Source organism: Delphinapterus leucas, chromosome 6 (assembly GCF_059928025.1).
Source record: "Delphinapterus leucas isolate spDelLeu-1000000601 "Yukka" chromosome 6, BTC_Dleu_Yukka2, whole genome shotgun sequence".
NCBI classification, from domain to species: domain Eukaryota; kingdom Metazoa; phylum Chordata; class Mammalia; order Artiodactyla; family Monodontidae; genus Delphinapterus; species Delphinapterus leucas.
In genome coordinates this window covers 89110246-89137745 of record NC_143134.1, presented here as the reverse complement: position 1 = coordinate 89137745, position 27500 = coordinate 89110246, and the positions used below count along the sequence as shown (strand labels likewise).

The following is a 27500-nucleotide window of genomic DNA, read 5'->3' as shown; positions in this document are numbered from 1 at the left end:
GGGTTTATTACATATGAGGATTATGTAAACATGCATGAGGATATCAAAACAAGTCTTAAAATTTACTGCTGATAATCTGCAAATGTAACTAAGCTATACTGTAAAGTCCTCTCTATGTAGAGACACCTTAATAAAGTTCAACAATTGATTTTTCAAGGATCGAGAATAGAAATTAGCCTGCCAGCACAAATAGCCCTACAAATCTCAAAAGCCCAGAAAGGATACAGTAGAAACTAACACGATATTGTAAAGCAACTATACTCCAATAAAATTTTTTTTAAAAGGGGGGGGGAGGGGGCAAGAAAAAACAGTCCCAGAAAGGAGCTTAGCCTTTACCTTAGGAAAATTTTAAGAGGTAAAAGGGCAGCATGTAGCATGTTTAAAGAAAAAAAAAGGTGGGGGGAAAGGACAGAGGGGAGAAATAGAGTTAAAATAACTTCAGCAGCATCACACATCTGGGTAGTACCTATACTAAATAACACAAATTTCACACCTAGTCCTGCCTACCAAATCGCCTCAAATTATTAGGACTCAACTAGGAAGCCCCAAGTGAACAATTTACTTTCAAGCAAACACCAGATTTTTCTTCCAAGTTGCAGGAGGTCAGAAATTAACCATTTATGCCTGAAAGATATCAAATACTTCATCTATAAATTGAGTCTTGACGGCATGGCACTCCTGACCACGGTGTTATAGTCAAGGTAAAGAGACTACACAGGGAAGAGTGGGCTAACATGGCCTCATCAAATGCCATAAGAAGAGGTCAAAAGAGAGATTACATCTGAGGTTAAAGGAAAAGATGAAGAAAATAGTAGTAACATCCCCACAGAAATCTACAAAAGCCTACTAGAGAGAAAAAAAAGCAGAAAAAGTATTCTTCAGTTATGCATCAAAGCACCTTCACTTCACTGTTTTGAAATGGATATGAGAATAAATGAATCAACTAAAACCATAAACCAAAGAAAATACAAGTAAATCTATAAGCTACCAACTGCCAAATAAGAAATAAATAACTGGGGGGAAGAGGGGTTTGAAACCACTTCCTCTGAGAAATTACAAAATGAATTAGAGATGTTTACCATGGAACATTCCTTAAAGCATGATCTGGACCATAAGCAACAGAATAACCAAAAGTACTTTTTTTAGAATGAAGATTGCTAAAGCCCCACCTCAGAAAACAAAACCAAAAACTCTAAACATGCACAGCCCTGAGCTCTGCATATGTTAACAAGTGCCCCCAGACAATTCCTTGGTACACTGTCCTTAAGAAACTGTCCTAGAAGGATAGAAAGTTGAACTAAAATGGATAAGAAAACAAGATCCTATAGGAAAATCTTGATGCATTCAAACCAGCAGGGCCTCATCACCAGACCTCTAGGAATCTTGTGAGCATCAGGCATATGATTACCACTCCTTCTGGGAGACTGAATGGAACAGTGAAAAGAGTAGAGGTGTGCAGTAAGGCCTCACTCAGTTCAAATCTTGACCCATAGTTGCCAGCTGTGACCCTGCAAAGGCACTTAATTTCTGAGCCTCAATTTCTTCATCTTCTTTATCTTATGAAACAGAGTAACAGTATTCGCTCCAAAGGATTTTTGTGAAAGGATCTATCATGTGGAACCCTTGTGCACTGTTATGGGAATGTAAAATGTTGCTGCCACTACAGAAAAGAGTATGGCATTTCCTCAAAATATTAAAAATAGAATTACCACATCATCTAGCAATTCCACATTTGGGTGTATATCCAAAAGAATTGAAAGCAAGGTCTCAAAGAGATATTTGTTTCTATCAGCATTATTCACAATAACCAAAAGGTGGAAGCAATCCCAGTGTCTACACACGGATGCATGGAAAAATAAAATGTGATATATACATGCAATGGTATGTCATTCAAGCTTAAAAAGGAACGAAATTCTGATACATGCTACACAACATGGATGAAGCTTGAAGATATTACACTATGTGAAATAAAGCAGTCACACACACAAAAAAATATTGTATGATTCTACTATACAAGGTACCTAGAATAGTCAAACTCATAGAGACATAAAGTAAAAGGGGGCTTCCCTGGTGGCACAGTGGTTAAGAATACGCCTGCCAATGCAGGGGACACAGGTTCGAGGCCTGGTCTGGGAAGATCCCCCATGCCGCGGAGCAACTAAGCCCGTGAGCCACAACTACTGAGCCTGTGCTCTAGAGCCCGTGAGCCACAACTACTGAGCCCGTGTGCCACAACTACTGAAGCCCGTGTGCTAGAGCTCGTGCTCCGCAACAAGAGAAGCCACTGCAATGAGAAGCCCGTGCACTGCAACGAAGAGTAGTCCCCACTCAACGCAACTAGAGAAGGTCTGCTTGAAGCAACAAAGACCCAACGCAACCAAAAATAAGTAAATAAATAAAATTGATTCTTTAAAAAAAAAAAAAATTCAAATTGAGGGACATTTTACAAAATAACTGGCTTCCTCAAAGATTTCAAGGTCATGAAGATAAAGAAAGCCTAAGGAACTCTTTCAAATTAAAGAAGACCAAAGAAACACAACAATGCGATGCATGATCCTGAATGGAATCCTGGACTAGAGGGAAAATATAGCTATAAAGGACCTTACTGGTACAATTAACACCATCTGAATATGAATTGTGGATTAAATAATTGTATCAGGGACTTCCCTCGTGGTCCAGTGGTTAAGAATCCACCTTCCAATGCAGGGGGCGCAGGTTCGATCCTTGGTCGGGGAACTAAGATCCCACATGCCACAGGGCAACTAAGCCCAAGCGCTCTAGAGTCCGTGTGCCACAACTACTGAACCCGCCCACCCTGGAGCCCACGCACTGCAACGAAGAGCCCACGCACCGCAACCAAGACCCAATGCGGCCAAATAAATAAATATTTAATAAATTGTATCAATGTTAAATTCTCTGATTTCAATAACTAAAGTGTGGTTATAAAAGAGAGAGTCCTTCCTTTAGGAAATATATACATGGTATTTAATGATAAAGGGGTATGATGTCTCCAACTTACTCTCAGTTGGTTCAAAAAATAATACACATACATACAAACATAGAGAATGATAAAACAAATAGGGAAAAATATAAACAATTATGAATTTGGCTAAATATATACAGAAGTTCCTCATTCCACATTTGCGACTATTCTGTAAGTTTGAGATTATATCCAAATAAAAGGTCACCAAAAACAAGTTAGTCCCCATCTTCTCATGTTACAAATTAAGTAAACCAGCATATCTCAAAGTTTCTCCGGCATAACACCAGTCCCAAAAGATGCTCCACGTAAAAAGTGGATTCTGTAGGTGCATAAAATTGAGACTAGCTGCCGTCTGTGATGTTCTACTCTCAAAGGACACTGTACAGGGCTTCCCTGGTGGCGCAGTGGTTAAGAGTCCGCCTGCTGATGCAGGGGACACGGGTTCGTGCCCCGGTCCGGGAAGATCTCACATGCCGTGGAACAGCGGGGCCTGTGAGCCATGGCTGCTGAGCCTGCGCGTCCGGAGCCTGTGCTCCGCAACGGAAGAGGCCACAACAGTGAGACGCCCGCGTACCGCAAAAAAAAAAAAAAGACACTGTACAGGAACATATTAAGATTTGGAGATGTCCTTAACTAAAGAAAACTGTTCAACCTAGCATTTCCAGATCTTCTGACAACTAAACCTTTTTAATTTTATGATACTAATATCAGCAAAACCAGTACTCCAGAGAGTGGAAGGGGCTGACTAGCTCGCGGTAGCCAGTGGTTAAGCAGGCAATGCCCAGGCCTTCTGAGCCTGGGCCTCTTACACGGGACTGCTGGCCTTGAATAGTCGGCTGTGAACAAAGTACACGTTTTCTCTGTGCTAACCAGCATCTCTGAAAACTGCGCCTATAATCCTGGCCTCATGTTCTACCTGGCTGGACTAATCAGTCTAAAACTATGGCACAGTTAAACACAAAAGCAACCACAACAACCAGAAATATATCCTTGTTTCAGAAGTATACTGTGTATTATTATATTTATTGCAAGTTGTTCATTTCACTTATTACTTTACATATCTCACTCTCTGAATAGACAGCTCTTTGATTAACAAGTTTATTTCTTACCTCATTACACCCTCAACATACAGTGCCTGACTCACTACAGGTCACCAATAAACATATATTGGTTATATATTGAATTAATCAGTGAATAATTACCTCTGATCCCAGATACGATTTGCCTTGTATTAACTCAGGTGCTGCATAAGCAAGACTCCCACAGCATGTCTGCAGGTGATAATCCTTGTTACCCTGCCAATAAGATAAAAATGAAACACTTATTAACTAGAGCCCTTAAGAAAATTAAAACGCTGATAAACATTCTTCAGCACAAGCAGAGAGATGCTAGATGAAGAATTACCCCAAATAATAAAAATAAAAGACTTCTGCTGCCAACTCAATACTCTGCCTATGTGCATGCACGCACATGTGGCTTCCTCTTCTCTGATTTCCAATACCACGACAACCCGACACAAAAAAAATCCTTCTCCCCTTAGCTCAGTCAAGTCAGGTTCGTACTTCCCTAGGCATCCATTAGCATAATAATCAGCTTAGCATACATCCAAGCACCCATGTCTTCCCACTCCCAAGTACTCAAGGAAAAAGGGTTATTTCTCTATGGGACCCTACCTCCAATATCAAATCTTTACAAATACAGAAGAGTTTCTTTTCCCCTAGAGGGAAGAGAGCAAATGCTGCACAGAATAGTGCCTTGGGAGTCTGCTTTCTAGACTCGGTTATAACACAAATCACGACCTGAGCTTCCAGATTGTTCAGATGAGGAATCTGCTCAACCTCCTCTGGTCTCCCACAGAAATATGGAGACATAATGAAAATGATACCACTGCCCAACAGTTATACAGAGTTCCACAAATGGCAGATGACTTGTGAAATTGTGAGATTTCATTTACAACTGCTACACACACCCAGAAGTAAGCTCCTCAGCTTAGGAAAGCTGAGGGCACCCTCTCCCAGCCAACCCCTGCTTTTTGAGATGGTGTCTGTGTGGGTTGAATCTGTGGCAGCCATAAATAAAGGCTAAGGGAGTCTGTCACACACATTCTCCACTGCCTCCTGTGATGAACATGACTTAAAACCAGCGTATCTCCTCAAAGTACGCTTTATCTTTATTGCCTGCTGATGAAAAAAAATGCCTTCTAGCATTTGGTTCCCAGACACAAGACTCGACTGACAATCTCTGAAGAGCCAAGGGAAGGAGAGGAAAATCAGAAAGAATCAGACATTCAGCCAAAGGGGCAAAATCTGGCCTCCCTTTGCATGCAGCTAATTCTGATTGGGGCAGGAAATAATCATGGGACTCCAAAGGGCTGAGACAGGTCTGAAATTTCAACATCCTTAATGAGGGTAGACAGCTCATTTTAGAGACTGTGAATACCATCATTAGAGAACTCGGGAGGAAGCTTCCTACAGCAGCCACACAGGAGAAGTTCAAAGTCACCTCAAAGAGAAGGTATGCTGGAGAACACCAGTACCTAACTATGGAGTGCAAATTAAAGTGCATATGGACTTTTTCCTTCTTCTATTAGAAGGAAAGGGGATTGTCTCTCAAAATGTAACTAACTGCTAGTTATATAACCACTTGGATAATAAAGAACAGATTTGCACTAAATTCCCAAAACTCATATCTAAATCAACAAAGGCATCATCTAGTGGCAACACACTCTAACTGCAAGAACATGGTCAATTCAGCATTCACACTGTGACGGCCTCCTGTCACCTAGGTGCTGTAAATTCTCTCACAGCATACCCATGGGGTCTTCAGCAGGACAAACCCTGGACCTAGGGCAGTGGTTTTCAACCTTGGCTGTATATTAAAATCATCTAGAGAACTTATAAAAACCATGAAATTGAACATTCTTCTCAATGGATGCAACCAGGCTCAATAAAGACTAAGTGGAAGTCAGCGTAAGATAACATACTAAGAGGTACACTAACAAAGGAAATAAATGCATTTTTATCTCTGCACTTACCTTGGGTTTTGCACAGAGACCAAAGTCGATCAGCTTTAATTTATGATCTTCATCAAACAACAAATTTTCCTGAAAAAACAAAGATATTTTCATAACTATATACTGTCTTCCTTATATCACATCCCACCTCTAGCTATTTCTAAAATCACTTTAAGGTTGTTTATATTAAACAGCGTGGGTACAAGAATGAAAATCATTAAAAAAGAATGAAATGACAAGAACATAAGGGAAGAGAAGATGAATATTGATAACTATCCTGCTTCCCCTCAAGACACATTAGCATAAACCATTTTCTCTTTGGTGCTCTGAGGTTCAACTACAAGCAAACACAATGTGTGCCAAAAGCAAGTTTGAACAAAAAGAGCAAGTTTGAACTCAAATCAAAGTGTTGGATATAAACAGAGGGAATGGATAGAAACAGAGGGAAAAGGATAGAAACTGCCATATCTTGTTAGACCAATTCTAGGTCCCTAACCCTAGTACCAAATAACATTAAAATCCATGTTCACCATCATGCATATTAGTCAGAGCCTACAGACTTAACAGTATCAAATTTTTATTCTGTCCTTGAAAAGTTGAGTCTGTTCATTCCACTGAACTGTTCCTTTCTGAAGCATAATGGAATGAAAATTAAAGGAAGATGGTGTCAGGAAGAGAGTATTGAGAGGAAAATACTCAATGACAATATTCTCAAAGAAAATACTACAACTCTTCTTTCCTAGAAATAAAACCCTGAGGTTCATATTCTGCAGCTGACTACAAAGATATTTGTAATGTCACACATACTTGACAGAGAAAAAGAATGCCAATAATAAGTCTAACCTGAAGAGCCTACCAGGAGTCAAAAGTCAAGGAGGAAAAAGAAGTGATACATTAGGAATAGAACAACAACAACAAAAAGCAAAGCCCAGACAAATTCTAAACAGAAAGAACATTTGGAAACCTAGTAATGACAGGTAAATGATGTTGAACTCTCAGGTGCCCATCTGTGAAGCAGTCACTTACTGGTTTGAGGTCCCTGTGAGCAAAGCCTTGGCTGTGCACGTAAGCAACTGCAGACACTATCTGACGGAAGACAACTCGGGTCTCCTCCTCCGACAGGCGATCCTGGGAAATTATGTAGTCAAACAGCTCTCCTCCAGGGCAATACTTAAAGAGCAATAGTCACATAAATATTGTTACTACTTACAGAAATCGCTTCAGAGGAATTTAAAATAAAAAATTATACCTAACTCAGAGATATTATTAATTCAATTTACAAGCAAGGGAACAAACTAAGTAAGGCACATTCAAAAATACACTCTCAGTATTCCAAGAAAGAGAACAACAGTTTTTGGTCTCGAGCAGTTTTATTACCAGTAAGTAGAAGTAGAACCAACTACCACTGTGATTTTAAGTTCATTCAGGGTTTTTATATTTTTATAGCAAAGTATTAATACCCATTCTAATCTTAATGCACTCACATTTAGTGTAGTTACTTGAAACAAACAAAAACCCAGCAGCAATTATTGCTTCTCCATTCGGAAGATCAGTGATTTTCAGTCTATACCAGAAAGAACCAATTATACACAAGTTCCTCAGAGGCTACAAAAGAATGGGTACCAGAGCACAAAGCTCTATCTAGGCTTTCCATCCCTTCTTCACCAGAGCAGCTCCACTATTCTGTAAATGGGGGTTTCCATTTAAGATTTCATTTCATTTTAGCAATATCAATTAAAATTACAGATGGAGATAGCCTATGACCTCATACATTCACATTTAGGAACACCTATAGATACACTCTCACATCAAAAAACAATGCACGTTTAAGATCATTCACTGCAGCAGCATAGCTTGTAACAGCAAAAGACTGGAAACAACGCGAATGTACTCACACTACATAAAATGGCATTCCATGCAGCCATAAAAAGAAGGAAAAAAAAAAAAAGAGGAAACTCTTTATAAGCTGATATGAAACAATCTCCAATATTAAGTGAAAAAAGCAAGGTGTAAAAGAGAATATACTGATATAATGACTTGCAAAAAGCATTATGCTGAATAAAAGAAGCCAAATACAAAAGAGTACACACTGTATGATCCTATTTTTATCAAGCTCTAGAATAGGTAAAACTAATCTCTGGTGATAAAAATCAGGTCAGTGGTTGTTGAGAAGGGCACTGGGATGGTGGGGTAACAGGGATTAACTTCAAGGGTCAGGAGAAAACTTTCTAGTGTAGTGGAAATGTTTTATACCCTGAGTGGGGTGGGAAATACACGGGTATGTACCTTTTTCAAAAACTATGTACCTAATGTGTTCATTTTCTTGTATATAAATTATACTTAGTCAATTTTTAAAATGCTATCCAATAAGATTTACATAAAGAAAACAGCCTACTTTGTATTTTCAAATAAAGAAATACAAAATAGAGTAAAACAAAAACATCAAAAATCTCTATGAATATGCATTGATGGTCTCCAAGCTAAAATGTTAAATAGGGGGGAGAAAAGGTACAGAATAATTATAGTATGTGACCATTTGTGTGACAGAAACCAGTAAGCTACACATACACATAAATATATGTGAATACACACACACACATATATATATATATATAAAATATACATAAGTATTTCTAAGTACACGGAAAATACATAGGAAACCAAAAAAGTAAGTGATTAACATAAGGGAAAGGAAACAGGATGACTGGGACAGAGGGGAGAGAGAATTTTACTTTTCAATATATACTCTCTCGTATCTTTTTTTTTTAATATTTATTTTTTTAATTTATTTTCTTTCTTTTTTTTTTTTTTTGGCTGTGTCTTAGTTGTGGCACGCAGGATCTTCCTCGACGCATGCGGGATCTTTCATTGCGGCGCAGGCCTCTCTCTAGTTGTGGCGTGCGGGTTTTCTCTCTCTAGTTGTGGAGCACAGGCTCCAGAGCACAGGGCCTCTGTAGTTCGCGGCACGCACGCTCCCTAGTTGAGGCACATGGGCTCAGTAGTTGTGGCACGCAGGCTTAGTTGCCCCACAGCATGTGGGATCTTAGTTCCCCAACCAGGGATCAAACCTGCATCCTCTACATTGGAAGGCAGACTCTCCACCACTGGACCACCAGGGAAGTCCCCTCTCTTGTATCCTTTAAATTTTGTCCCAGGTTCATGGATTTTGGTTTTTTTGAAGTATTTAATTTGGACAAAAGGATCAACTTTTAAAAAGGCTTTAAATTCACCACTGTAAACCATGTGGGTGGATCTACAGTGTAATAAAGAGAAAATGGTCCTATGTCCAAAACTTTCAGCATTATGAATTTTAAAATGTGCTTTTAAAACAGAGTTAATCTGTCAAAATGATGTGCAGTTACAAATTATTTGGCTGAGACTAAGGAAAATGAAATGAGATGAATGATACATGTTCTAAAGACTTTACATTTCAAGCCAAGAGGAGCAGGTTAAAACTTGAAAGAGTTTGGTTCAAATAACACATACACTAAAGTCTACCTATAGGTTGCGGGTTGAACTGTGTCATTCCAAAAAGATATGTTCAAGTCCTAACACCTGGTACCAGTGAATGTGACCTTATATGTCAATAAGGTCTTTATAGATGTAATCAAGTTAGAATGAGGTCATACTGGATTAGAGTGGAACCTAATCCAATTGTTTGTATCCTTGTATGAAGAGATAAATTTGGACACAGACACAGACACACAAGTAAGACAACACCATTTGAAGACAGAGGCAGAGATGGTGCATCTATAAGCCGAGGAATGCCAAGGATTGCCAGCAACCATCTGAAACTAGGAAAGAGGCATAGAGCAGACGATTCAGAAGGAAGCAACCATGTGCACACCTTGATTTCAGACTTCTAACCTCCAGAACTATGAGACAGTAAGTTCCTGTTTTAAACCACATTTGTGGCAGCCCTAGGCTAATACATCATATAACACTGAAATGAATCCTTCCCTCTAGGAACAAATTCTAACATATTCTGTCCACTAAATTACACCATCCCATTAGGAGGGTATCAGAAAGGATACATTTACAATGTATCTCCAATTTATTATATATGCCTACTTGATCTAAATTGTTACAGAACTCAAACAGGTAAGCCATTTAACATTTAATCTTTCATCAAAAAGAGTCATGTAACAAAATGTTCATTGCAGCTCTATGTACAATAGCCCGGAGATGGAAACAACCTAAGTGCCCATCATCGGATGAATGGATAAAGAAGATGTGACACATATATACAATGGAATATTACTCAGCCATAAAAAGAAACGAAATTTAGCTATTTGTAATGAGATGGATAGACCTAGAGTCTGTCATACAGAGTGAAGTAAGTCAGAAAGAAAAAGACAAATACCATATGCTAACACATATATATGGAATTTAAGAAAAAAAAAAATGTCATGAAGAACCTAGGGGTAAGACAGGAATAAAGACACAGACCTGGGGCTTCCCCGGTGGTGCAGTGGTTGAGAGTCTGCCTGCCGATGCAGGGGACACGAGTTCGTGCCCCGGTCCGGGAGGATACCACGTGCCGCGGAGCGGCTGGGCCCGTGAGCCATGGCCGTTGGGCCTGCGCGTCCGGAGCCTGTGCTCCGCAATGGGAGGGGCCGCAGCGGTGAGAGGCCCGGGTACCGCAAAAAAAAAGACACAGACCTACTGGAGAACGGACTTGAGGATATGGGGAGGGGGAAGGGTGAGCTGTGACACGGAGAGAGAGAGTCATGGACATATACACACTAACAAACATAAGGTAGATAGCTAGTGGGAAGCAGCCACATGGCACAGGGATATCGGCTCAGTGCTTTGTGACCGCCTGGAGGGGTGGGATAGGGAGGGTGGGAGGGAGGGAGACGCAAGAGGGAAGAGATATGGGAACATATGTATACGTATAACTGACTCACTTTGTTTTAAAGCAGAAACTAACACACCATTGTAAAGCAATTATACCCCAATAAAGATGTTAAAAAAAAAATTTAATCTTTCAGGTGAAATGTACTTTTCCCATAACTATTGATAAAATGAGTGAGAATGGTCTGAATGTTTGTGTCCCTCCAAAAATTCATATGTTGAAATCCTAACCCCCAAAGATGGGGGCATTAGAAAGTGGGGCCTTTGGGAGGTTATTAAGACATGAGGGCAGAGCCCTCATGAACGAAATTAGTGCTCTTCTAAAAGAGGCTCCAGAGAGATCCCTAGCCCTTTCTATCATATAAGGACACAGCAATAAGGTACCAGTTATGAACCAAGAAGAGCGCCCTCACCCGACCATGATGGTGCCTTGATCTTGGAATTCCCAGCCTCCAGAATTGTAAGAAATGAATTTCTGTTGTTCAGAAGCTTCCCAGTCTGTGATATCTTGTTACAGCAGCCCAAACAGACTAAGACAATGACCAAATAATTTTAGGTCTCTGGAACATACTACTGACCTCGAGAACCATGAATATTTTGTTGGCTGTCTCTATCACATGGTAGAGTTGACATATATGCTGATGTCTCAAGTTCTTCAAGGCATCAATTTCTGTTTTGACCCGGGGCAAATCACTCTGTGACAAAACATTTCATTAAATGAGCAATGAACCTATTTGGGAAGTGCTCCAAGCATCAATATCACCAACTTTAATACTAAGTAGCAAAAGCAATCAACAGCCTCAAAACAATTTGTTCAACAATACAGAAATAAAAAACAAAACTTATTTGTGTGTACATTTTAAAAAGGCCTTGAGGGTTTTATGAAAGACAAGTTCAATGTGGGGCAATAGTATAACATCTAGAAAAATTAAAATAATCTCAGACTCCCTTTAGAAGGTTAGCATTCCAAACAAGGAAAATGACAGAAACACTACTCAGTGTACATGCCTTGGCTACCACTTCGGTTCCAGCAATGTCCATTAAGAAGCATGCTGAGCTAAAAATTGGTGAATGTAGATAAAAGGTATTCACTGTCTCAGTCTTCCAACTTTTCAAGGAGCTTGAAATTTTTCAAAATAAGAAGTTGGTTGGGGAGGAGGGTAAACCAAGTTGAAAAACTTTCAAAGTCCATATTAAAGATAGAAATCCAGATATCCATGAAGTAAACAAGTAAAATTTTATTATAAAAAGGGACTTGATCTAATGATCTGTGGTTTAATATCCAATTATCTAGGGCCATGCAACCAGATATTAGTTCTTAACCAAGAATCAATTGTAACTTTGACTATTTTGATATGATAATCTTTTTTTCTTCTTTTTTGGGGGATGTGGGAGTCTGATGACTAAAACCCTGAAAGTACTCAAAATATTTTTAAAGTCCCAAGAAGTAACTAAAATAAACATAGCAACAATAAAAAAACAAGTTTAGAAATAATGAACTAATATCATCATATTGATGATTTAGAATAGTTTTGAGTACTGCTGTGGTAATGCATTTTGTAATAACAGGTCACATTTTGCCTGCTATTTAAGTGTCTGCTGTGTCCAAGTAAATAAGTCATACTAAAGTTATAACTGAAGTTGAAATTGCTTAAGGGAATTAATCAGTTTTATAACCAATGTTTAAATGCTCAAGAAAAATGTTTTTTTAATACCTTTTTATTAGTTTAATAAGTACAGTATTGAGCACTGAAAACAAAAATATTGAAGGAGAGCCTGAATTGTCAGTTGATAGGTTATTAAAAATAATTTCTGATATAGATCATTGTGTGATTCTGGCATATATTTCAGAAGGAGTTCAAAGAAGTGAGTGACGTTATTATAACAAAACATATTCTCTTTGACTATTTATGTATGTTAATCAGCACTTCCATCCTTAAAAATAAAGTAACAATTGATATTAAACTCTGTCTCGTCCTAACAACACGAGAGACCCCCAAAAAAGTCCAATGTGTCTCATATAAATATGCATTTTCAGTAAAGTGATTTTTATGTTTGATAATTATCAACACATAAAATGTTTGTGCTGTTTTACTCAACTGTATACTACTAATAATTATAATGCTAACTCAATCGCAAAGAATAAAAAACTTTAACCCTCAGAGATTTTTGGTCAGAGGACAAAAAAAAAGATTTTAAAAAAATGTTTTTAATTTATCTCCAAAAAAACAAACAATCACAGATGCATACTAAGAGACTAGTGAATTCTCAGCAGAAAGAGACCAGAACAAAGCATAGAAACCAAACCACACAAGGGATGGTAGAAAGAATTAGAAAAAAAAAGACCACTCAGGATGACTTCAAACACTGGGAAGGGTATATAATGCCCAAAGACCATCAAAAGAGACAGATCCTCCCTTAATAGAAAAACAGAAAACTTTATGCACATTATAGCCAAGATCACAAATTAAATGGGCTGCTTTAGAAGGTAATGAGCAACTCAATCCTAGAAGCATTCAGGTAGAGGAAAAAAAGGCTGATTAAGAAAAGGATTTCATAATTTCTAATAAAAGTTAGAATAAATTTTGAGTAGAATTTATTCTTTGAATAAAATTCTGGGACATAAGATCGATCTATACTATAAAGTAGATCAACATTTAGCAAGGGTATCATGAGAAGATAAAGAAGGGAAATATCAATACCCAGAAACACCTACAAGACTATGAAACAACTGCAGAAAAATGGACCCTGTCAACTTCAAATATGTGCCATTGCCCTGTATTAAAATTAAGAACAAAGTAACTCCTTCCCCAGATTACTTTTTTTTTTTAATTTATTTATTTATTTTTTTATTTTTTTGGCTGCATTGGGTCTTCATTGCTACGCACAGGCTTTCTCTAGTTGCGGTGAGCGGGGGCTACTCTTTGTTGCAGTGCGCAGGTTTCTCATTGCGGTGGTTTCTCTCGTTGAGGAGCACAGGCTCTAGGCACGTGGGCTTCAGTAGTTGTGGCTCGCGGGCTCTAGAGTGCAGGCTCAGTAGTTGTGGCACACAGGCTTAGTTGCTCCGCGGCATGTGGGATCTTCCCGGACCAGGGATTGAACCCATGTCCCCTGCACTGGCAGGCAGATTCTTAACCACTGCGCCACAAGGGAAGTCCCCAGATTACTTTTTAAAACCATAGATTTATACATAACTGGCTATGGAAATGTTATTCTAATAAAAGAGCAGTAACTAGAACATTAGAGCAAATTCAAGTTTTAATTCACAAAACTGATCTATAAATATTTTTTAAGTAATGTTAGACTTACCCCTAGTGCATTTTTATCCATGATTTTTATAGCTACCATTTCTCCAGTGAGGATATGGAAGGCAAGTTTGACCTTTGCAAAGCCACCTAAGTATGGGAAAATGTATTATGAAGAGAGAAGCAAACTAACTTAAATATCATCAGAGCAAACTGAGAACTCAGGCACAAAAAACCTTTCCACATACTTTTATAAGGGTCTATTGATCTATATTTTTCTGAAGTTTGTGGCCCTTTCTTCTTGTTGCTTCCAAAGTGTTGGCCATGATCCTAGCCTCTCCTCATCCAATGACTAACTAAAGACTCTTTGCCATGATAGGATATCTTTAATTTTGCAATGAAGAAGTAGGAAAAAAGGATTCATTCTCTAGAAATTTGTTTTATAATTAACATTGCAATTAAACCTGCTTTATAATTAACATTGCCAGAACACAATATAAAGTTGGAGAGACAAAAGACAAGTAATATGAAATTTCCATTCAGTGTTAAAACTGTAAAAATAAGCAATTATGTTTCAAAACTGGCTCAAAAGCTGGATAAAGGTCTACATTTAGGTATCTAAAAGAAACCGCCAGCTGAACGCTTCTAGAAAGAAGCTCCTGGTAGTCCCTCCCATGGTCTTCCTCATCTCAGTAAATGGCGACTCCATCTTCCCAGGTGCTCAGGCCAAAAATCCAGAAGCCATTTTTAGCCCCTCGCTTTTGTCTCACACCACATATCCAACCCTCCAACAAATCACACTGGCTCTGTCTTCAAAAATATATTAATGTTTACCTTGGGAGAAAGGCAGCAGGCACTGACTAGAAATTTCTATGTCCTGATCTGAGCAGGGAACATATGGGTATATGTGTACAAAAACTCCATCAAAATTAGTACACTTTGCTTATTTTACTATGTGTTATGCCTCAATATACTAAACTTAAATGTACATATGTGTGTGTATGTCTGTATACAGAATCTCACCCCTTTCTATACACAGAATCTCACTACCTTCAATTCTATCACCATCCAAGTCACCATCATCTCCAGTATCACTCACCTAAATTATTGCAATAACCTCCTAACATCTATGTTTTTCCATCCTTGCCCTCTCCCAGCCAGTCTTTTCAAAACCAAGCAGCCAGAGTGAACCTTAAAAACAAAAGGTCAGACCACTACTTGGCTCAAAACTCTCTAGTGACTTTTATTCTAAATAAAATGAACCACAAGGCCCCTCCTACAATTCTCCTCTCTCTTGCTCCACTTTTTCTTACTAAAATAGGTTGAAGAATTTTAAAACTACATAAGTTAGGCTAAAAAGCTCTTGGCTGCCCAAATACACTATACTCTCAAATAGATGACCTATCCTCTCCAAGAAGAAAATAATTACCTGTCCCAACAGTTTCATATAATTCATAGTATTTGAGAAGTTCATCATAATCTTTCATAGTCCTCCTGGAAGTTTACTCAAAATTATAAAAAGAACCTGTAAGACAAAAACAAAAACAGTACATGATCAAAAAAGGAACTATTAAGAGACTATCTCCTTCATTCTTATTGAGATCCCTAAAAAATAAAAATAGAGAAACCGTATAAAAAAAAAGAGAGAGACTATCGCCTTCATTCTTGTAACTACAAATATAAATAAGTCTTAGGCATATAAATGATACTGGAAAAACTGATTAGCCATATTAAAAAAAAATGGATTCCTATCTCACACCATACATAAGAATCAATTCCAGATCAAATAAAGACTTAAATATGAAAGGTAAGCCTTTAAAAATTTTAATAGAATATTGTCATCATTTCAGGATAGAAGAGGATCTTTTAAATAGACACAGAAAGTGCTAATCATAAAAAATAATAATAGAGAATTCTCTGGCAGTCCAGTGGTTAGGACTCCAGGCCCTCACTGCCGAGGGCCTGGGTTCAATCCCTGGTCGGGGAACTAAACTCCCACAAGCTGTGTGGCAAGGCCAAAACTAAAAAAAATTTAAAAAATAGATAGATAGATAAATTTTAAAAAGCTAGCATTATTTAAATAAATATTAAATAACATTGAAATTAAGAACCTCTGCATATCCAATGACATCATTTAAGAAAAAAACAACATAAATATGAGAAAATATTTGCAACACTTATAACAGTGGACTTTCACCCAGAATACATATACTCCATCACAACAATATAGAAAAAGACAACCCCACAGAAAAATAAGCAAATGAAATAAAAAAGGCATTTCACAAATAAACACAAATAACCAATAAAAAGATGAAAAAAGGCTCAATTTCATTAGTCATCAGGGATATGCAAATTAAGACTCCAATGATATACAATTTTAAGATACATGTAATGAGATATATATTTTATTATTATGCTTCACAACTTACATGTGTTACATATACTCTGTTTGTTTGTTTGTTTGTTTGTTTATGGCCATGTTGGGTCTTTGTTGCTATGCACAGGTTTTCTCTAGTTGTGGCGAGCGGGGGCTACTCTTTGTTGTGGTGCACAGGCTTCTCATTGCAGTGGCTTCTCTTGTTGCACAGCATGGGCTCTAGGCATGTGGGTGGGCTTCAGTAGTTGTGGCACACGGGCTCAGCTGCATGTGGGATCTTCCCGGGCCAGGGATCAAACCTGTGTCCCCTGCATCGGTAGGCAGGTTCTTAACCACTGCGTCACCAGGGAAGTCCCTATACTCTTAAGTATATATTAAATAATTTATTAAAATAACACATACACACTATTATATATAAAAAAGATAAACAACAAGGACCTACTATATAGCACAGGGAACTCTACTCAATATTCTGTAATAACCAGTATGGAAAAAGAATCTGAAAAAGAATGGTTATATGTATAACTGAATCACTTTGCTATACACCTGAAACTAACACAACATTGTAAATCAACTATACTCCAATATAAAATAAAAATTAAATACGTAAATGAATAAATAAATAATAAAAAATTAGTTGTAAAAGTCTTAGGAGGTCTTATTTGATTTTTGTCTTCCTGAGTTTTAAAATTAACTAGAATTACAAGACACCATGGGGTGAGTACACGTGAGGTCATACTCATACCAGCTTTGTCTTATTTGGGGAGGATAAGTTCCTAGTTGACTATAACTAGAGATTAGCACTGTATCTGGCAGAACTGCTAATGCAATCAGGCTCTTAACTCTGAACTTTCTTGTATTCATTCATTTATCCATACAGATGTGTTTACTGAGCACCAGTGATGTGCCAGACCTGCACTTGGCACCAAGGCTATAACAGAGAAGAAATACGGTTCCTGCCCTCATAGATCTTGCATTCCAGTGGAGAAGACAAAAGGAAAATTAACAGACAATGAATTAAATAATTATAATTTGTAATAAAGGGCTTCCCTGGTGGCTCAGTGGTTAAGAATCCGCCTGCCAATGCAGGGGACACGGGTTCGATCCCTGGTCCAGGAAGATCCCACATGCTGCGGAGCAACTAAGCCCATGTGCCACAACTACTGACCCCACGTGCCACAACTACTGAAGCCCACACGCCTAGAGCCAGTGTTCCACAACAAGAGAAGCCAACACAATAAGAGGCCTGTGCACCACAACAAAGAGTAGCCCCCGCTCGACTCAACTAGAGAAAGCCCACGCGCAGCAACGAAGACCCAACACAGCCATAAATAAATAAATAAATAAATAAATAAATAAATAACAATATGTAATAAATACTGGGGAAAATACGCAACAGTAGTTAGAATGGGTCACTAAGAAGGTAATGTTTAAGTCAAGATCTAACTCAAAGAATGAGAAGCAAGAAAAAGCAAATCAGCCCTTCCCATCACAACTTGAAGAATGTTTCCAATAGGAACTGTGCAAGACCATGTAAACAATGTTTCTGTATGAAGCAGTTAAAATGATAATGTTCCTTTATTTGACAGACTGCTGCTTTCTCACCAACGACATCCTCAGCACTACCTCATTCCTCCCACTTCCTGCTTCCTCAGATACCCAAATGCTGAAATGCTCCTGCTCTTTGACAGTATCCACTCCAAAACTGGTCCTTGGGACTTCCCTGGTGGTCCAGTGGGGAAGATTCCATGCTCCCAATGCAGGGGGCCTGGGTTCAATCCCTGGATGGGGAAGTAGATCCCACACGCATGCTGCAACTAAGAGTTCACATGCCACAACTAAGAGCCTGCATGCCACAATTAAGAAGTCCACATGCTGCAACTAAACAAACAAACAAAAAACTGGTCCTTGCTTCCCTAGCACAAGCCCAAATCCTGTAAGCCCCTTTCAACTCACTCTTACTGAGATGCCCAAGATCCTAGGGTGTATGGTTTCTCTTGCTGCAGCAAGCTAAGTATACCTAATTGTTTTTTAATCACGGATGTGTCCCTAATGGTCTGTGGTTGATAGGCCTTAACAGGAATTGTTAACCCAAAAAGAATGAGAGGAAGAGCATTCCAGAAAGAGGGAATTTAGGTGCAAAGATCCCAGAGGAAGAAAAGGCTGACATGCACTGAATTTAAACTGCTTTCAGAGGTACCAGGAAAAGGAAATGCAGATTTGGAGCGGGGACAATTGGTTAGTTATATGGGAAAAAAGAAAATTGGATCTCTACCTCACACCACACAAAAAATCAATTACAGTGAAGACTGTAAAGTGAAAGACAGACAATTAAGACAGATAAGGCCTTACCTATACCAGACCTATAGCTAGGAGTGGCAAGAGGAAGAGCATGGAGATAACAATTAGAAAAGCAATAATTCGAATACAGTTTCATGGAAGCCAAGAAGGAAGGAAAAAAGCAACACTACTAAAAAGAAAGTTTCTAGGAAGTAGATTTCTAAATAAATTTGGAAGTGCTCCTATATAGGTTAAGTAGGTTAAGTCCTAGGACCTGAGTTTAGGTACTGCAAAATGGAGCTTTCTTATAGGTAGACATGGGGTGCAAGCTCTCTGAACCTATATAGATACAGTTTCTCTAAGTAGCTCTTCTTCCTAGAGGCCAGTGTGACAGGACAGGACTTGAGATTTCAACCTTGGAAAGAGATGCTTCCACACCCCTTAGAAAGCCACGCAGGAATCAGAGGGGCCCAGGGAAGTGGAGGTCACTGAGTCAGCACAGCACACCAAGGGCTCTAGAGTTCACAAAGGGCTTTGAGTCCAAGACCCAGCTAGTGATAAACTCCTTTGCCTGGTCTGACTCCTGTGCACAAATCTCCTTCTGTGCCCTAGCACTGGACTAGGTATGGCACCACAGAGTTCAAGATCCCAGGACCCCACTCTCTGTAACATTTAGAAAGATTAGGTAAGTATATGCATAGCCAAATGGGACTTGGGCAAAGTTCTACCTGGAAAGGGCAAAACTCATACATCTTAATTAATGCCTCTCAGTAGTGGAAACCTGGTGCTAGTGCTCATTTCTAGAGCCAGACAGTCTCCCTTCACCAACAGGCAGGGCTTTAGCAAGTCTGCTGAAGGCTCTGGGATTGGTTAAGTGGCCAGCACCATGTTTACTACTTTCAAGTTCTCTGTCCTTCATCCTGGCTCATCCAGAGTTGAGTGGCCAGCATGTTATTAAACCTTAAAAAAGACCTAGAGTTATGAGTTCAACCTCAGGACTGTGGTGAGTTTATAAAGGAAAAGACAGAGCAATAGGGAAGGTCCTTGCTACAGTGAAGATGGGTAATCTTCTTAAACTGAAGTGGAGAAAAAAAATGAATGAAATTATCAAAAGCCCAAGAGACACAGAGGATTTTTTTTTCTTTAAGATCCCTTTAAATTTCCTTACAAAACGCCTAAAGCACTCTGATTCCAGGAATCATTTTACTTGGAGATAAAAGGTATGCTAGTTAGCAAGTAAAAAGTCTTCAAAAATTTGGTCAGTGAAATGAACACTAGAGCAGAAGTTCTGGAAGGAAAAATATCAAAACCCAAGAAAAAAATCAGCTTAAAAAAAAAAAGGTTTTAGTAGCAATGTCAAAGCTGAAATAGCAAGAAAGATAAAGATCATGGGCAAAAGACATTCTGATCCAATAAACAATATTAGTCATTTCCTAGGAAGAGGTGGCATTGGACCAACTTAATAAGCAGGTGGAACTTTTAATCTAGCTGAATCTGCATGAACAGCGTAGGCAAACAAAGGAAGCAAAGTCAAGTCCTGATAATAGCGGAAAGCTGTTGATATAAAATGAAATATTTCCGCTTCCACTGGAGTGGCAAAAGTTGTTCCACGCAAGGAGACAGCAGAGAGGACATATTTATTCTCCCTGGGCACCTGAGACACAGGATTAGAAATATCCTTACTAATTCAGAAACCTTTTATAGGGCATTTGTTATTGGAGCAAATTGGGAATGAAGTGGAACCACACCCCCAAAAGACAGGAATCGCAGGACTAAGAATTTTTAAAACAGGAAAAATAGCAGTAAAGGTATAGAGGTCAACACAAGGCTAAGAAATCTTTGGGATCCTGATGATGGAGAAGAGAATGAGCAGGACTTTGGAAATGGGGGAATGTTAGGCTATAAATCTGTTTAGAAAGTGGTCTGCTATAAAAGTAGGCTATCAGATTCCTTAGAGAGCAAAGCTCCAACTAATGCAGTATTGGGGCATTCAGAACACAGGGGTTAAAGAGGAAACACAAACAGACATTTCAAAGTTTAAAAACCATGAGATGGAGGGAGTTCCCTGGTGGCCTAATGGTTAGGATTCCCGGCTTTCACTGCCATGGCCTGGATTGAATCTCTGGTCAGGGAACTGAGATCCTGCAAGCTGCGCAGCTCGGCCAAAAAATAAAAACAAAAACAAACAAACAAAAAAACATGAGATGGAAATGGACAAAGGGAAAGAAGTAGACCTTAGGAAGTATAAGTAACACTCCAAATTGCCACCACTGCACATGCCTAAATTCCATATAAAGGACTGGGCTATTTCAAATTGCCACACTCAGAAAGAGAAAGCAATTAGTATGATGTTGGAATTCATTTTCCCAGACAGGGATGTAAGAGTGTCATAACCAACTTCTTGATAGATTTTTCCCAAATGAGTTTTGAACTTCCAGGTTATGGCCTCCAGTCAACTAGCAGAGATCAACTCTCACCAGTGTAAGACTAAATCACACACCTCCTATTTTTCTTCCTTCCATTTTGTTATCTACCCCCTTCCCTCAAATCACACCATGTCTTTAGGTGAGTAATACCAATGTAGCCCTAAATTGTATCTACTGAATCCAGGGAACATCATTTGTGCTACTGTATAAGAAAACTGGTGTTTACGTTGCAAAACTGCTATAATGATAGCAGATTTTACTTGGCTTTTAAATTTTGTAGAAGTGGGGCTGGTTCTAAATATTCTGAAGTGCTCTCCCTGTTTATCCTCTAGAGTCTGGAAATACAGAACACAGAAAAGACTTTTGACTGGAGTAACCCACTTGCTGCTAAAGGAAGTATATGATTAGTCAATGTGGAAGACAGCCTCCCAACTGTGGATAATGAAGAAGGAAACTAGACCCCAGACACCTGAATGTCCTTCTAAATGTGACTAAGTAGAAGAACTGGAGCTATATACAATTGGGGTCTTGAACTTTTCTGAGGAAAGAAAGAATTGCCTAGATAGTGGAAGAAAGTTTATCAGTAAATTTTATAAGATAGCAACAAATTGGGGGCATTTTCCTACCAACATAGTCTTACCTGGGCTATGCTATTACCTGCTGTATAATACATTTACATTATCTAGTGAACTTGGTACGACACTGATGCTGAGGATATTTCAAATGAGAAGTAAAATACAAAATGGCATATAATGTGGCCTTGTAATACATTTAATTAACATACTGTCCTGCTCCCTTGCAGAGGCTTCTGGGAGCACCAGTAAAGAGGCATTCACTCCCAAAGGTAGTAAGGGACTGATCTGGCCATCTGGTTGGTCCATAGTAGAAATACTGAAAGGACAGATCCACTGGTGAGACACGCCCATGAAGGTGCAGTAAGGATGTTTCTGATTTATCCCACACAACACAGAGATAGAAACCAAAATATGAACAGAAAAGTTAGGAACACTGGGCTGTAAGCAAAACTCCAGGCACTACCTTCCCCCTTTCCACTACCAGGAGAAATACCAATTGTGAAGCTCAAGGACAATTATTCATCCTAGGAGCTAAAGGCCTGATCACTCTCCTGGGACGCCCTCCTTTGGAAGTCTCCCTTTTTCCCACTGGTCTCCCGGTGGTTCACTCCTTTTAGTGCTATAGCATTCATTCAGTGCATGTTCCCCTTTTAGTGTTAAGCCTCTTAAGCCACTACTTTCGGAAGGTGAAGGAAAAGGAAGGATTTGGACTCTGAAAAGGGGGTGATTAGACATAACACATTTCCTTGTTTACTGAACTGCCTAGTAAATTGAGTTGTACGAACAGAAATAACTCGAAACCCTTCTTTGAACTTCTTTCCCGGAGACCGTCAGTGTCATGGAAACATGGAATGGGAATTCACATCTATCACAGCCTCCTAGGTGGCAAGCGCTTTACCTCACCGATAACCCGGAGGCGGATACGATCCCTATCCCACTTACAGAGGAGAAAACCAGGGGTCGGAAAGGCTATCTCATCCAAGGAACCGTGCTCATAAGGTGGGACTCCGGTGAAGTTCCCCAGTCTCCTGTGAGCCAGGAGCACTCTGGGCCCGAGCCGCCGTCCCCCGCGCCGCGCACGGCCGGAACCCCGGCCTTCACCCACGCGGGACACACTGACCTGAGGGCGGAGGGCCGGGAGGGACTGGGCCAGGCAGAAAGACAGACGCGCCGGCCTGCCGTCCGAAGGGAACCGGTGAGCGCAGAGAGCTCCCAGAAACTTTTCGGATAGCCACGCTCTGGCCGTTTCCGCCCGCCAAGGCAATCAAACCTCGCGCGCCGGAAGGGGCGGGGACGCAGCGGCGTCTGGGCGGTCGCAGCGAGGCGGGGGCGCTGTCGCCCTAGGACAGCGAGCTGGCCCAGGGAGTAGGATGGCTAAGAGGCCTCTGGAGCTTGCCGAGAGGTGACTTAAGGCCTTGGTCTTCGACCTGGAGTGCCCCTCCCCGGAGGGCACGTGAAGATTTTCGTGGTGTCGTGAGCATACAAAGTTTTTACATAATTCAACTTTAAGTTCTCTTTCCTAAAATTGATTTGCAGAGAAGTCGCTAGTAGTCACAGTCTCATTTTCGTCCTCCCCTTGCCCAGTGCCCCTTCTCCCATCCAACAAAAGACAAGTATACCTCTCCCCCCTAAAAATCTTACTAAAATATGTTGCCACGAGGAATAAAACCCCCAGGGGACAAATTGTCCATTAGATAGCTCAAGGTACCAGAAACACCTACCTAGCATCACAGGAGAAGTCCTTCTAATACGTTTTGCTGTTTGGTCATTATTTATGTGACTTTCATGGGCTGCATGAATTACTACAATTGTAATGAAAATCCAGAAGGAAAAAAAAATTATAGCAAGAGGAAAGAAAAAAATATTAAGTATAAATTTATATATGTATTTTTTAAATAGACTTTTTCTTAAAGAACGGTTTAGATTCACAGCAAATCTGAGGGGTACAGAGATTCCTCCTAAACCCTCTGTCCCAACCACATGCATAGCCTCCCCCATTATCAATATCCCCCACCAGAGTGGTACATCTGTTACAATTTATGAACCTACATTATCACCCAAAGACCACAATTTACATGAGGGTTCCCTCTTGGTGTTGTACATTTTATGGGTTTAGACAAATGTATAATGACATGTCTCCACCATTATAGTATCATACAGAGTAGTTTCACTGCCCTAAATTTTTCTGCTCTGCCTACCTGTGAAGTGGAATAGTGTTATATGTGTATTTTTATTGCAATGAAGTGTGCTATTGCACTGGATAAGAGATTTTCAAGCAAAAAAAAAAAAATTAAACTAAGATAACATTCTGTGGAACCAAAATATGAGTTAGGAGAAAAAAGAGGGAAAACAAGCAAGTTAAAAAGTAAATTGTTTATTTTGTTCGTGTAATTTTTATCGGATAATAGTGGGTATCAAATCATTCTGGTATTTCCAATCCATTGCATATCTTTCAAGGACTTACAGCTTTACTTTCAGAGGTTTACAATAACCAGTTTTAAAAAATATTTACAATTTATCCAAAAATTAAAACCTTTGTGACTATTTAAAATTATAACAAGAGAATGCATGGTGGGAAGCCATTCAGTGTTTATAGCCTGGCCTCCAGCATTATGAGAATACAGCTGAAATGGAAAGGGCTGGGTTTTGAAGATGACACAGCTCTAAAAAGCTTGGAGGGAGTGTGAAGGAAGCTTTGTGCAACTCTTGGCAGGAATAAGGGTTAGCAAGGCCTCCGCGGTTCACTGCTGCTAAGAAGGTGCAGCAGTCCTGGTCGCCCTGCCATGAGGCAGAACAGCAGTCCCCAACCTTTTTAGCACCAGAGACCGGTTTCGTGGAAGACAATTTGAACGTGGGGCGAGAGGAGGGGTAATGCAAGTGATGGTTCAGGCGGTAATGCGAGTGATGCGGAGCGGCAGATGAAGCTTTGCTCTCGCTAGCTGGCCACTCACCTCCTGCTGTGTGGCCGGTACCGGTCTGCGCCCTGGGGGTTGAGGACCCCTGAGCTGGAATAGACGTCTCTATGGTCAAGTAAACATAGAGCCATTTCTCTCTTTCCCACCCGGTGGGGCTGCACATGAGCAGTAGCCGCAGTATGGGAAAGATGGAGGAAGAGCAAAGAAGATCCCTTTGGTTCCAGAAAACCTCCTGAAAAAGAGGAAGGCTTATCAGGCCCTCAAAGCCACCCAGGCAAAGCAGGCGCTTTTGCACAAGGAGGAACAGAGGAATGGAAAAGGGCTCAAGTTTAAGCAACTAGAATGGTTTCTACGTGATTCCTGGCAGCAACTATGTGACAGGGTGCGCCTCAGATGACTAGAAGTGAAACCTCATGGCTTGAAAGTGCCAGATAAATATTCTTTGGCCTTTGTTGTATTCATCCAAAGGATTAATGGGGTGACTTCACTGGTGCAGAGGACCATTGCAAGACTTCGCCTGAATAAGATTTTCAGTGGTGTCTTTGTGAAAGTAACCCCTAAAACCATAAAAACGCTTTGTAGAGTGGAACCTTATATGACCTGGGGATTTACAAATCTGAAGTCTGTTTGGGAACTCATCTTGAAACGTGGACAAGCCAAGGTCAAGAACAAAACCATCCGACAGACGACACAGTGATTGAGGAGCACCTGGGGAAGTTTGGTTTCATTTGCTTTGGGAGACCTCATTCATGAAGTTGCCTTCCTGAGGAAGAATTTTTCAGTCGATCTCAGGGGTTTTGTGCCCTTTCCAACTCCCAGTGGCCCATCAGGCTACCAAGAATAGAGTGGGTTTTCTCAAGGAGGTGGGCTCACCTGGCTATCGAGGAGAAAGCATCAGTCAGGTCATCCGGCAGCTGAACTAAACCCAGAATATTTGAAAGCACAGTGCATTTGGAAGCATGTGTTTTTGTTTTATGGAATTGTTACCCAGTATCTTCAAAAAAGATTATTTTCTACTATATCTTCAGAAACTGGAGGGGAAGTGTCAGGGAAAAGATGGTGATAGTCATGGCAGGCACTTTTCATCCCACGCCAGGTCCAAGGAAACATTCCTGTGTATTTTCGGTGTTGGTCACCATCCACCTCTGAAACCAGCAAAAGACTCATGCCATGGAGGAGGGATGCTTTGTCACATCTTCTATCCTGGGGCTTAATGTTGGTGAATGAATACCCAAGCATGAATACAAGACAGCCGTGGACCAACCCCAGGGGCGTACTTGAACCTAGGGGTTCCTAGGGCCTTGTTTTAGAAAGAATTGTAAGTACAATTAGAGAGAAGAGCACAAAAGCAGTGCTCTGTTGTCTCTGCTGTGAGTCCATGTTCTAACTTCAGTGACAGCGTTGTGAGCTCTCAGACTTACACAGAGCTCTAAGTGTATATGATGGCTTCCTTATCCTTGCCTGCAGCTGGCTTAATGCTTTTCTTTAGCTCAGGATTTTAACCTGTTGGATCTATGAGAAGGGAAGGACACTTTCCCCAGGAAAACATGCAGAAACTCCAATTCTGTCTTGGAAGTTTAGAGTATTTGTAGACCCTACTCAGGGACCCATGCACCTTATGTGAAGAAGTCCTGCACTATCAGGATTGGTCACCCAGGCTCTGACCTTCCTAGTCTCTTCTGGTTCCATGTCCTATGGAAGACCAGAGCTTACCAAGGTAGGTTTTTCCCTTCAAGCCAAATGAGTGTTTCCTTTTAAGAACATGGTGGTAGATTACTGAGTCCCTGTGCCATCTATGACTCAGGGAAATGCCCACCATTTAGTTCTTCCGGGCTTCAGGATGGAATTCTCTGGTTTCCCTGATGATCAGTCCTCTCCTTAAACCCAAATCAGGAAAGAGTGAACCATTTTCTTGGTTTGGCATGGATGAAATTAGCAATATTTGGTCTTTTAGGCTGCAGGCAAGCAGCTTAATTGGACCCTTTCCTTATATATTCTAGACTCCAGAAGTATTGCCCTCTACCCTGCAAGTAATAATGTAGACCAACACTCCTGGAGATGTTAGACCTAAAAAGAGGGTCTGACCCTGCTTGTGTTTGTCATCAGTGTCCACCCCTAAATGGGCCTTCCCTCTGCTCCTGTCACTCACTTAGTTGCCTCAACTTGCCATCTAAGCAGTTGGTGAGGGTGTGCCAGGCCCAGCTTAAGAGCTGAAAACATGCTTAACTATTGTGTCCCCTGGTCCTTTAAGATCAGCTCTGCTGGGGCTTCCCTGGTGGCGCAGTGGTTGAGAGTCCGCCTGCCGATGCAGGGGACACGGGTTCGTGCCCCGGTCTGGGATGATCCCACGTGCCGCGGAGCGGCTGGGACCGTGAGCCATGGCCGCTGCGCCTGCGCGTCCGGAGCCTGTGCTCCGCAATGAGAGAGGCCGCAGCGGTGGGAGGCCCGCGTACCGCAAAAAACAGAAAAAAAAAGACCAGCTTTGCTGCAGTTTTGGTTCATGGGGCGCTCAAACATGTTACTGAGCCCAAGCTCATACTACTCGCCGCCCAACAGGCCAATAAATGGAGAGACGAGTTGTTGGGACAAGGAATAGACACTTTATTCAGAAAGCCAGAAAACTGAGAAGATGGCGGGCTCGTGCCCCAAAGAACCATCTTGCCTGAGTTAGAATTCAGGCTTTCTTTTTTTTTTTCCTCCAGGCTTCTTTTATACTGAAAGGGGAGGGCGTAAAGTCAAACACTTCCTGGTTCCCGTCAGCCTCTGGAGGAGATGTGTTATTCGTTCACAGGTGAGCCTGGCCAGCTAAACAAAGGTATTTTAGCTTAA

General features: G+C 40.4%; 1 protein-coding gene and 1 pseudogene across 9 annotated transcripts in view; one reads left to right on the top strand and one right to left on the bottom strand.

The window, feature by feature from the left end:
- Positions 1–23790, bottom strand: part of MELK (maternal embryonic leucine zipper kinase) — an 87139-nt gene extending 63349 nt beyond the window's left edge. The window contains exons 1-8 of one of the 9 annotated variants that reach the window (XM_089913405.1): positions 22877–23430; positions 16528–16837; positions 15528–15623; positions 14163–14248; positions 11432–11548; positions 7023–7166; positions 6018–6086; positions 4186–4278 (exon numbers count right to left, since the gene is read on the bottom strand). In XM_089913405.1, the coding sequence (XP_089769531.1) occupies positions 4186–4278; positions 6018–6086; positions 7023–7166; positions 11432–11548; positions 14163–14248; positions 15528–15585 (567 nt within the window). In that variant the 5' untranslated portion in view covers positions 15586–15623; positions 16528–16837; positions 22877–23430. Of the gene's footprint in view, positions 1–4185; positions 4279–6017; positions 6087–7022; positions 7167–11431; positions 11549–14162; positions 14249–15527; positions 15624–16527; positions 16838–22876 lie in introns of all 9 variants that reach the window. The other 8 variants (XM_089913410.1, XM_089913408.1, XM_089913404.1 and 5 more) reach the window with 8 other exon arrangements.
- A 177-nt stretch (positions 23791–23967) lies between these two features.
- Positions 23968–27202, top strand: LOC149748997 (large ribosomal subunit protein uL30 pseudogene; annotated as a pseudogene).
- The last annotated feature ends 298 nt before the right edge of the window (positions 27203–27500 follow it).